Source organism: Pristis pectinata, chromosome 1, assembly GCF_009764475.1.
Source record: "Pristis pectinata isolate sPriPec2 chromosome 1, sPriPec2.1.pri, whole genome shotgun sequence".
Taxonomy (NCBI): Eukaryota; Metazoa; Chordata; class Chondrichthyes; order Rhinopristiformes; family Pristidae; genus Pristis; species Pristis pectinata.
The window spans coordinates 29886177-29899146 of NC_067405.1; the positions used below are offsets into that span (position 1 = coordinate 29886177).

At 36.8% G+C, this 12970-nt stretch overlaps 1 protein-coding gene across 4 annotated transcripts in view; it reads left to right on the plus strand.

Annotated features, from left to right (window-relative positions):
- nckap5l (NCK-associated protein 5-like) overlaps nt 1-12970 on the plus strand; it is a 368519-nt gene that overhangs the window by 301305 nt on the left and 54244 nt on the right. For all 4 annotated transcript variants that reach the window (XM_052032844.1, XM_052033103.1, XM_052032935.1 and 1 more), the window contains one exon: nt 5908-5995. In XM_052032844.1, the coding sequence (XP_051888804.1) occupies nt 5908-5995 (88 nt within the window). The remainder of the gene's footprint in view (nt 1-5907; nt 5996-12970) is intronic.

A 12970-nucleotide genomic window follows, 5' to 3' on the forward strand; every position in this document is an offset into this window, starting at 1 on the left:
ACTATTTCCATCCGACTGGAATTCTGTGTAGATTTCTGTTGACTTTTAGTATACTTAGCTGTATATTTCAAAAATCTATTTGAAATTTTTGATTGTTGTTTGTTTAACATGTTGAATGATGAGACTGCTGAGATTTTTAGGCATGATCCTTAGATATTTCTATACATTCATGGGGTTTTGTGTCCCAGCTCTGTCTCCTTCCTTTGAGTACTATTTTGCAGTTGTCTGTATTAAATTTCATATTTAGTCATACTGCTCACTAAAACGTTTTGACCAATTTATTAAACAATTTTGAGCAATCTCCTTGAGTTCCGCAAAACCTCCAGGGAATGCATTTTTTTGCTTGTCCTTTAAGTCAAGGGATGGTATGTGAAATGAGGAAACCTAAGAAAATGAGAGATAAAATTAATTTCTAACACTTGCAAGGAAATATTTTGAATGTTTCAATAAATTCTGCTAAAACTATATTAGAACATAAGTTGAAAGCTTACTGCAGAATTCTCCTATTTCCAACATTTTACCATTTAATGTATATATTTTTAGAACTCCTTGTTCATGTAGTAATACAACCATGTAAAATATAACCTTATTTTTTAAATCCAATGATAAATTTTATCATTGGTAAATGTTTTCAAAAATGCTTTTGAGACCAAAATGCTATTGCAATTAGTTAGAATAACTGTGCTGAGACGCATGAGTGTATCTGATACTGACCTTGTATTGTCATCGAAAGGAGAGTGAATTGGAAGTCGGGAAATGTGCAACATGCAGGAAATTTAATCCTTCTGATCTGGAACTTTGATAGTAAAGTATAACCCCTTATCACAGTCACTTAATTCAACTGTGGTTCATTTGATATGAGGTTGACAGACTGAAGTATGGCTTCTGTAAGGAAGCACATAAGAGATGTAATTTTTCTCCTTTTAAACAACAGTGATGAGAAAATGTTTAATGCTTTTCATTTTTGTCAGTAGGGAAATCCATAAAGGGTTATAATTTGGGTGCATTTTACTGCATTTAGCTGAAAATTATGATGCAAGAAGTGCTGAGATGCATTTGAATTATGTAAATTCAAACAGTTAAGAATATCTTATAATTAATTCTGACCCGTGTCAGGTTGTCTCCTTCATCTTGAAAAATCCATTTTGCCTCACTCTGTCTTAGTGCATCTACCCTGCAAAATGAGCTTTGTACATCATTTCATCATGAAAGAATGACACTTTGTATTTTGAAAGACTTTCTTATTACTCGGCCTTTTTATATGTTCTGCTGCAGTAATCATATAAAAATTGTAAGAGTTTCAGAGTAATTAATGATTATTTCCCAAAAATTGAATACATTTATCAAAATTCAAATGCATTTTATTTATAAAAAGTTGCTAATCAAAATTGCCTTTACTTGAAAATTAGTTTTCCAGTTTTTTGAAATGATGCAATCCATGGTATGAAGAAAAATTATACTTCAAAGTAGAAGTGAATAGTAGAGGACACTCTTATTCATTTGCTATATAACCATTGCTTTTTAATAGTAGAAAGTTTAGAATGTATAATACAAGACATCTACAATCCATTACATTAAAGGCAGATTCCTGTCCATTTATTAGGCTTTCCCAGTCATCTCTTTTATCTGTGCTTTATGCTTGGTTTATGATGGCTTTGGAACAGATGCTTTGAGCAGACTTAATTGAGAGCATAACATAACATTGTCCTTGTTCACAAAATTACTGAGCAGATATTGCAGAAAATGTCTGCTTCCTGGCTACTTCTAATCAGTAGGAAACAGAACGATAAATAGAGAGGTCTTATTTTAAGCTAACTTGGTAATTTAGAGAAAAGCAAATGAAATAACATCTCATAATTTGGACAGGCTGCAAAGAACCAAACAAATTGTGCCAGCCTTAGCATAATGGTGTCCCAAGTTTGAGAGAGCAAACTGGAACCCTGAAATTATGATAATGCAAATATTAGAGTTGTACATAAATGATATTGACTGAAGCACACCAACAGGCCTGAGGGTTGGACTTGGTCTAACAGATGGGTATAGGGTGACTTCAGAATGCATTATGACTTTGTGATGTACACTCTGTTAGCTCCATCTGTTATTACTGGAATTACACAATGGTACTTTGTTGTTGGATAATCAATGTGGATAGGTCTCAGTGGAAACAGCAAAGCCAATGTACTGTGAATCAGTAACCCTGTATTATGTTATTCATTTACATCTCTGTGAAAATCTTGCTATAAAGAAGGTATGAGAGATGCTGGAATGTGCATTAGATATCCTTACACAAGAGTTTTGACAGAATATTGAGTGATTTTATAATTTTTCTTGGAAAATATAGTCATAGGTGGAAAGGATTCTGTGATGTCCTGTACATATACTTTCATAGAATTTTTTATGCATATAAAATTCAATTGACCATTTTCAATCTTAAGATTTAATGTAACTATAATTCAATACATAAGCAGAGCAAAGTCCACTTGGGCAAACTCATACTAACTTTGGCCAGCAGATTATTAGAGAACTGGCAGCAACATCCTCTTCCCGCGAGTATGTTCTTTACTTCATACAATTGAGTGTGGAAGTATGGAACACAGCGGAGGGCAGATACCAGCACAACTGACCTTCCATTTCATCCACAGTTGGTGTTACCCCTGTCATGTTTTTTCTTAACTGATTTACATTAGTTTAATGAATTTTTAACTAACTTTTATATTTTTTTAAGGAAATATTGACAAAACCTTCAACAGCCTAAGCTGTCACAAGGCCACTAAGGTGGTCCATGGCCAGAGCCTCAGATTCCACATCTCAGTCCTTGTTGTGAAAAGCTGCCTCAGCAGCATCTCGAGCTTGTTAGGGGCTAGCCAGAGGGCATACTTGAGGACTGGGCTGTCTCAAGTATGATCTGGGTCATTGTCTCATTGCAAACTTTGAGCGTTTCAAATTTCAGAATGAGAATATCAAACAAGGATGCCTGCAGAGCATGCATAAATAATGTGTAATGGTAATGAATGTTAAAGAAAATCTAAGACTTTACTTTGATGCTCAGCAGCAGAACTGCATACAAAGGCTAAGGCCGATTGGAAACAGTCCAGCATTGCCGCAAGATTTCATCTGCGTGGGCCTTGTCAGTCTCGCCTTCCCAAATGTAGTGGCAAGTGTTAGCTGGACTGTAAAAAGAACCCCATAAATTTTTCTGTAAAACTCCACAGATAATAGCCTGAATCGTACTCAGAAATGCCCATATATCAAGTATGTCCCACAGTCACTTGTATCTTTTGTAGCTTCCAATATACTCTAATTGCCTCCCAACGACTCAAGTGAACCATTCCACACAGACATTGATCCCAGTGTTGTTGAGGCACAACCCAGTCATCTAGAATAGGTATCTCCTGCCCCAAGGATCTCAAGCTCTCCCCCTTGCACCATGGAGTGGCATGGTTCAGCTATGACCTCACTGAATGGTAGAACATGCCTAAGGACTGAATGGCCTGTAATCCAAAATTATTACATTCTTTCCTTTTTCCTTTTTCGATTCTAGCACTGGCATAGTTGGTTTTTTTTCAAAATCTACTTGAAAATTAGTGGATAAATATACTTTCAAGGCTGGGAAAACTCTGAACTGTTGTCCTCTCAACTGATATGAAGTGCTGTGAGGTGATTCCATCCAACAGCCTACTATCACAGGCACAATAAAAACAAGTGGGTTAGACTGAGTTGTTATCCATAGGTTTTGTGTTGCAGGACCAGAGTTTCAATGTACTTAAATGTGAAAGAATGGCATTTTGATTCAAAACTGACCATTAAATACATCACAACATTTGCTTTCTGTTACAGTCTCTGAATTTTGTTACAAAAGCTTCAGTTTATTGTCAATTGAGATTCTTAATCCTCTTTAATTTTTCCAAATACAGGTATGTTAATTAAGAGCCCTTTAGTGGAATTTTTATCTCCTATCCATGTACCTTGCATTCTTGTGCACTGAATTTGATTTGCCATCTATCTGCCCAAAACCTAATTAGATGCAAATAGTCCAGTGTCTTGCGCCATTCAGCCTTTTAGTCATTCACTGTCATCGGCACATTTAACTGTAGATTCCCTGTTCTAGATTATTTATTAACGTGTCAAACAAAGAAGATCTCAAAAATTACCCCTGTTGGTAATATTGGTAATATTTTCCCAGGGTGATTTACTGTATTTTTGGGTTTCATTGTTCAGACAGTTATATGCCCATTGAAAAATATTATGTTTAATTATGTTCGGTTCTGACATTTCCAGGGAAAACTGTGCCCTTAAATTCATGTATGATCCAATGTTCCAGAAGTGCATTTTTAAAATTAAAATATTATCAACTGGACAGCAGAGCTGTATTAACACATGGAGGCAAATATGCTTAGATCTCTGTTGTCACTTGTTGGAATGCAATATGCAAATAACTAAGTTCTAATAGTTGCATATGATATCATATAATGACCAGTTTAAGGCTGGAACCTGTAACAAAACTGTTGTATTACTACTGGTGGCAACAAAAAACTTCAAGAGCCAACTTTTGCTGGTGCTAATCTGTCTATACCATCCTAACTTCCTGAAACCTTCATAACCATTGCTGATGCACAGACATCTTGGGGACTGGGAAAGTGTCACGAACCAGCAACAAAAGAAACACACTGAGCATGATTTAGTGTTAAAAACTATTTTATTAATCACTACTTATGATAATACGTAAAATAAAAGTAAAAATGTTAGTATGTTAGAATTCAAAAATGTTAAACCTCGAACGTTAACCCCAAAACTAAACTCTTTGTGTGTGTGTGTGTGACAAAGTCCCAAACTCCAAGTTCCGGAATGGTTCTTAAAGTTCAGTTCCGCAAGCCATAAGGTGAAACATGAGCAAGGGCTTCTTCAACAACCACCGTTGTCTGAAGATAAGACGTAGACGTAGAGAAACATAGAGAGAGTAAATACGAAATCCAAATGTTCCACGATGGAACCCAAACGACACTTCAGTGTTTACTCGGTAGTGACTTCCTCACCTCGAAAAGCATCCGAATCGTGGTCGTCCACACACAAATACCTGTTTCCTTCTACAGGTCAGCAACAAAGTGAACTCCACAGGATTACTTCCAACTTCCATACATGGATTTCAGTAGCAAACACAGTTATTGTTTCTCATCCATCGATAGAGAAAACAAGCAGGCTGGTGTCTCTCTCCCTTCTCTCTCTCTCTCTCCTTCTTTCTTCTTCTAACTTCTTCAACAACGTCATTACGTCCTTTATCTTCTATTGACGTAAGCACGCCCCACACACACATACACACACACTCTCTATCTTAAAGGGACTTTCACTGAGTCCGTAACAAAAGTGTCTGAAAAATTCATAATACTGTTTATATGAATGGGACTTTGCAGTACTACATAGGTGCATTTTTCCAGTGGTACATAAATCTGCCTTATTCTAAACTGCACCACTGGAAGAACTAATTTCATTGGACGCTTCACTTGATTCAAAAATATAAAATGAAGCATTGATATCTGTACTTAATACTATGCTTTTTTTTCTTCTGGATTACAAAATTATGTTTGGCATTTTTTTGCTATTATAGATAAAAGTCTGAACTTTTCAGTGACATATTCCTATTAATTGCCTAAATCTCAGTTATATTAGTTAGCTTTTAAATAGAACAGAAACAGCTAAGTAGAGCACTGTCTTTTGATGGGTGCTATTATAATTCACAGTGTTGCATTATATTATTGAAGAAAAAGTTGTTCATCCAAGATGTATGAAAGAATATTTTGAAGCTAAGTTAGTATAGTCACCTGAGGATCTGATTTAGAGCAAAAGTTGTTTTGTAATCAATTCGTGGATCATTTTTTGGAGATTTTATTAACATATATTTTATTACTGCAGATTTTAAGTGCCAAGGTGGAAATAAACACAAACCCAGAAAGTGCAAAGGAAGCCATCACTGAATCAACATGCCAAGATCAAATGATAGGTATGGAAAGTGTATCAGCCAGATCATCACATTCTCTAGTCATTTTGTGTCCTGTCTGTTTAAAACTACATAAATGTTGCAAAAAACCCAAACTCTTCCAAATTTAGTTGGTTCAGAGAAAATTGTAACATATTAACGGAGGCTGTTTCAGGATATATTCATCGAACACTTTCAAGGCTAAAATAGCCATCCCTCTAGGGTGTCCTTTAAAATTTCATTTGATTTTTTTTTATTGCCCATCTTAGTTCATTGGCTACGAGTAAGATTACTGTTTCTGAAATCTAATACGTTGAAAAGTATCAAGCTGTCCTCTTTTAAATTTTTCATGTTTTCTGTGCTCCAGGATTTCATTCCAATTTGACAAAGCTCACAAGTGCCCCTACTCAAAGTCATGATTCACCCTCCCAAGGTCTTGCGTGTGAGCGCAGCTAATCATTACATATGTATATGGAATCTTCACTTTATCGTTCTATTAAATAGCTGCAGGCACATGCAGTATGCCATCTTCTAATAAAAAAAATGTATGCTACAAAGTAGCTTGAAAAAACAATTTGATGTGCTATGTATATTCCACAAGGGTTACAAAGTGCCATTGTAAAACAGCATAAGGAGTTTGTTTTACCTCTACCAGCAGGAAAAAATTAACAATAAATTCCACAGAAAAGCAATTATCAAATGTGAAGCAAAAAGCTATTATAGCTGAGAAATTGGAGCACATAGCATTCGATTTTCAGATGTGAATTGTATGTGAAATCGATTTTGTGCATATTTTACATGCTTGTACTATTTTCGGTAGAGGTCCCACCCAAAATGACATTAGAGCAGACACTTTCAGGTACAATTCATCCTCATGTGCTTAATATTTCATCAGCATTGTTTGCATATATGATGACATCATCAAAAGTGTGATGCTTATCTCTTCCTTGCCAACAGAAATTAAACCAAGTCCACTATATTGGGTTCTTTTTGTACATGTACGACAGGGTATTACATAACTCACAGGCTAGAAGCTTCATCAAGGAAATATCTTTATTTGTACCATCTGAAATGAAGCTAGATGCCTTCAAAGTTGCAATGGTTAACTATTTTTGAGAGAGACTCTTTAGGTAAAGTTGATACTCCAACTTTAAAGTAACATTTACACTTAATAGCTAGCACACCTAAGCTGCAAATCAATATATGTCCACCATACAAATTCCCTTTTAAAATGGAACAAAAGAACAAGCAACGCTCTACAAACAGGCAAAAGTATTTATGCTAAAAACCAGTACATGTTGATAGCATATGCTAGCCACGAACATAAGTCTAGTTACATTCAAGAATATAAGTAAACGTATATTTTTACAGAAACAGACCTAACTATATCAAAAGCTTCTTGATCTCCTGAAACCTTCCCAACTGTGTAGTGTCCAGCACCTCGGTTACATCTGTTCTGGATGCTGGTGAGTCTCTAACTGGCACATCCTTGATTCTGTGCCTCAACTTCACTCTGGCTTAAGTGCTATTTGACAGTGACCATTCCCTCAAGTGTCTTCCTGTAACTTGCATATCTTATCCCCATCTATTTCATATCACTGGCATTCTGGCAGGCACACTAACTCCTTTGCACCCTCTTGGAGAAAACGCACATTCAGTACATTCCTTGTTTCCTTTCCTCACTTTTGTGTTCAAATGTGTACCTTTATCACTGTATCCTCCTTTTCCCTTGCTGTTGCTTTTCATGATATCCCCTTTGGCTTTGTTCTATGGCTTCATCAATACTCACTCTTTAGAGACCTTTCCCACACCTTCTATCATTACCAGAGTGCTTCAAAACTGGGTCTGCTGTGGTGTGACTGCAAGCTGAGAAATTACCACTAGTGATATTCCTGCATTTACCTCTTTGCACTTGAACTGGAACCTTGTGTTGCTGCTGTGATGCTGAGCATTCTTCTTGCAGCTTGTCCAATTGTAATCGGTTGGCCTCTTTGAGGAGTCTGGGGATCATCAAAACCATGGAAGACACAACTAGCCAGTGCCCCTTTGTGCTCACAGATACTTATTCAGACTCTGATGTTTGATGAGGCTTTGTGTTAAACTTTGTTGTATGATCACATCTAACTCCTACTGTTCATTTTTAAGGATTTAAGCAGCAACACTTTTTAATTCGCTTACCATCTGCACCATGGCTCTGTTACTGTGCAGGGATAGGAAGAGGGTCTTTAAACTCTTTCATCACTCAGCCTTGCAAATATTATGCAATTAAACGCTAGCTCTGCACTCAGTGTTGAAATTCAGTACCCTACATACACTGGAGACAAAATCTAATACGACAGTAACATTTAAGTAGCATAGATTCATGAAAGATCGAGCAACAGAAAATTAGACATCCATGAAGCTTTAGAGCAAAAGGATCATCATCAGTAACCTCATGGCCCAGTTCATCTCAGACTTTATTTCCAAGGTAGGAGATAAAGCATGCTTCAGAGTAGTATGGAGCAACATGTCAAGAGAAGCACAAAGAACACATGAATATACAGTGCCAAGCTACAAAACAGGACTACTGTATGATAAATATTAAAAGTAGCTTGCTATAGGCAGAGTTGAGCTGTCACTTACCTAAACTCCACAGTTTGGTCACCCAGTCATTAATAGTGGCGAACAGTTATACAAGTAATAGGAAGAGGAGGTTCCATTAACATCTTTATCCTCAATAATGGTGAAAACAGAATGTTTTGATCGCAGCCATCTTCATCCAGAAGCAAAAAGAAAATCATAAAATGCTGGAAACACTCAGCAGGTCAGGCAGCATTTGTGGAAAGAGAAACTGATCTAATGTTTCAGGCTGCAAACCCTTCATCAGAAGAGGAAAGGTGATGAAAGGTCCTTGACCTTAAACATTAACTCTTTAGGCCCTTTCACAGATGCTGCCTGACCTGCTGAGTATTTCCAGCAATTGAAGTTTTTACTCGGTTTTCCAGCTTCTGCAGTTTTTTGATTTTCACCTAAGCCAATCTGATATTCAGTCAATTTGGCTCATTACATAGGCTGAGATCACTGGTTATGGCAAAGTCCACAGAACGCAACAGCATCAAGTTGCAATGCTAAAGACTTGTGCCCCTGAATGAGCTGTGCCTCCAGCCAAGCTGCTCCTCAGGCCAAGTTGCTCCAGCACAGTCCATAAGAGCTATAACATTGACATCTACCCGAAAAATGGGAAGACTGCCTGCATGGGCCTTGTTCACCAAAAACTGGACTAACCCAATTAGTACCTAATCAAATGCATTGGTAATGCCATCATGTAACATTTACACAGCAATAGATAATCATTAATGTTCAGTTTAATCTAGTCTTCGTAATTTAACCTTCTAGATCAGCACAGTTCTGGTGAAATTTTTTCTGTACCTCTCCTAAATTCAACATAGCTTTCCTACAGTGACCACAATTTTATCACAGTTCTCCAGATGGGGTCTGTTCAAGACTGGAACTGAAGCATGACTTACTCACTTTTATATTTCCAACTCCCTTGAGATGAAGGCTGACATTCAATTTAGCATTTCAATTACTTTTTGAACTTGTGCACCAGCTTTTAGTGAATGAGCATATGAACACCTAAATCCATTTGTTCCTGTACAGCTCTTAACTGCTCAATATTCAGGATTTTTGCTGTTCTATTATTTTTAAAAATCTGAAAATCACAGAGTATTATATTTTTTTTACTTATGACAGAAAGACTAGTTAAGGTTGAACTTTGTGCATATGATCAATTGTATCATTTAATATCACTTTTCATGTTTGCCTAAAATTTCCTCAATAAGGAAACATTACAATATAGTTAATTACAGGAGTTGAACCAGTCATCAAGAATACTTTTGGTGTAATATATGTTTATTCTGTGGAGAGATGAAAATACAAGGTTTTTAACACTGATTTGTGATAGATGTATTGCAGGAAGAATCACAAGGTTAATTCCTGGGATGGATGGGGATTGTTGTATGAAGAGAAATTAAACAGAGTGGATCTGTAATCCCTTGAGTTTACAAGAGTGTGAGGTGTCTTATTGAAGCATACATAATTCTTTGGGGTTTAACTGGATAAATGCAGAGATGATTTTTCTACTGGCTGGGATGTCCAGAACTATGGATTACAATCTCAGAATAAAGGATCAGTAATCCAGGAACTGGGATGAGAAGAAATTTCTTCACCGAGAAGGAAATGAATCTTTTAAATTCTCTTCCCAGGAAAGCTGTGGAAGTTTTGTTGCTATGTATATTAAGGACAAGAATTGATAGATTTTAGGATATTAGAGGAATCAAGGGATATGTGGTTAATGCACCGAAGTAAAAGATCTGCCATGAGTTTATTTAATGGCAAAGCAGGCATGAAGGACAAAATGGGATCCTACTTTGTAATTTTTTATATTTATAAGAGCACTGCCCCTTGAGTTTGGGGACTGCCATTTTGTTTGCATTGGTCCTATGGGCACTTACACATTGCTGGGCATAGGTCAGCTTTCCCCTACTACGCACATAAAAGATTTGAGAACCCTTAGAAAAACATTTTTTTCCCATTCCTTTGGCCCTCTTTAACAGGTGACCAATAAAACTTCTCTAACCAGTGGAGCATAGTTATGACCATTTGGAGATTGGTGTACCTCGTCACACTTGGCATAACATCTTCCCATTTTATGCCAGATCTCTGAGGAAATGGAAGTGGAAGCTCTCAGGAAATAGACCCTGGTCCTGTCCTTTCTAATGCAGGAGACTGATTAGTGAAACAGAGGTATATCCCATGCAATATCCCCTCTCAACCAACTAGACCTAGCAAATACCAGTTATGGCTAAGATCTGTCATGCATCTGACACATTTCAGAGGCCATTCAATATACCTCTTCCAGAGTTTGGTCAGCTTCATTGCCATTATCTTAATCTTAATCAGGTTATCACTAGGGAAGAAACCACAAGAGGAAGGAAAGTGGAGAAGGAATTATGATTAACATAAACTTTGAGAATAAAAGATGGTCGCTCAAAGTAATCCCACTGTCCTGCCCAAATAGCTCTCTGGCAGGGAGAAATGCATTTTTCAGAGGTATCCCAAGTAAATAGCAGGAAGAGGAAGTGTTCAACAAAGATCAAACAAGGAAAACTGCTACAAAGTAAAACCATTAGTCTGCATTATTTCTCTCTGATCATTAAGGTAGGGTTATCGATGGTGTTGAATTGAATGCTTTCTATATTAGGCACTCAATGTCAGTATGAAGCATTGTTATTATTGTCAAGTTAGTTCCAGGTAGGGAAAAGTTTTGTGTTGAATGGGACTGAAACTCTCCAAAGGTATTAATGGACCCAATAAGGCCCAGGAGCTTTGAGAAAGGGAGGCCTATAGCCATAAGGTTGGGAGGAAGAAAAATAAGAATTAATCAACTTTTTGCTTGATATAAATTAACTCTCAGACATCCCTGCATACCACCGTACCCTTTGAAAAAGGCTTAAGAAGGAATTTACTTCGGAACTCTGCTATTAATTAAGCATAGAAATGAAAAATGTAAGCTATTCATTAATTTAGGAAAGTTAGAGTGCCATTTAATCTTTGCTGATCATATTTCAATGATCATAAAATTGAAAATGAATCCTGAAAGCAGATTTTCCCATCAGCAGCTTCTTCTGTTGCACATTTTCATGGCTTTGAATCATACAAAATATGTTCTGCCTTGACTGAAATAGTTGTCCTTTTACAATCCTTATGCATAGAGATAAAGCAAGGAATATATTTAAAAATATGCAAAGAAAACAGATTTGCTTGGAAATTCTATTACATTATCCATTTTTTTCAGGAAATGAAAATCTTTTTTTTCTCATAGATTGAAACATGATAACAACCATTTCTGAGTCATTTCTTTTACTTGGAAAATTCAACCAGATACTTCTTGCCATAAGTTAGCCTTGTGACCCTGACATAATTTTCACTTTGAAGGCACAATTGATTATAGTGTCCCCTGTGCAATGTTCACTTTGGTGTATTGAAGGGAAAATTGGACCATGTTGTCATGGTAACATATATCATTGGACACACTCCATGGACAACGTGACCTTGTTGACGCAGAGGTGGGCTTGGTAATTGCCTTCTCCTTAGATCTCCAGCATTGAATTAACGAACCCCTCAATACCTGCCCCACTATTTGTGCTGCTTGTCCCAATTTCCAATTACCCCTATCCTTCCCAAAGTGTCCCCCCCATACAATCCCCCCCATCACCATTGCCATAGATCAACAAATGTTCTCCTGCTCCTGATCCCACCCTTCAGTACCCCAACCACCACCTAGTCAGACCCAAATGCAGTGTTGCAACGATCACCAGCCTCACCCTAGCTACAGTTGAACCCAACTAGATCTTAGTCTTGGAAAAGGAGCTGGCCCTCAGGTGCAACTGAAATTTCAGTGATGGGCAGCGATGGGATTGGGCAACGACCAGAACAGTTGTTACTTGTCCCTATTGCACCATTCTAACCATTTGTCTATTAGACCTATTCCTTTCGGCAACTATACCGATTCATTACATTTACTTTAGATCTTTGGAATGTATTTTTAGTCATCAGAATGATCTATCATCTATTTCAGGAATAAAAACTCATCATGCATCCCAAAAAATTGTTGCTACAAATTGTTTGTTTAAATTTTGAATTAAGAGATAGGCTGTGATGGAGATCTGGGATCATTAATAGTTTCTGTACTACTCCAATTGATATCAAATAAAACGTTAGGTCCTCGGTGAGGAGAGGAAAGAGGAGCTCAGTTTATTCTGAGACATATTTCCATTGGAATTGAAGGCATTGAACAAACAATCTTTCATCACTGTGCATAGTGCCAATTTTTCAACTTATTTTTCATCAGCAGTCAAGAGGGCACAGAAAAAATAGTGAAGTAATAGTATTATTTGTAGAATTTTTTTTGTTTTTCCTGTTGTAACAAAAATTATAAAAGGAATCATAGTAGGATAT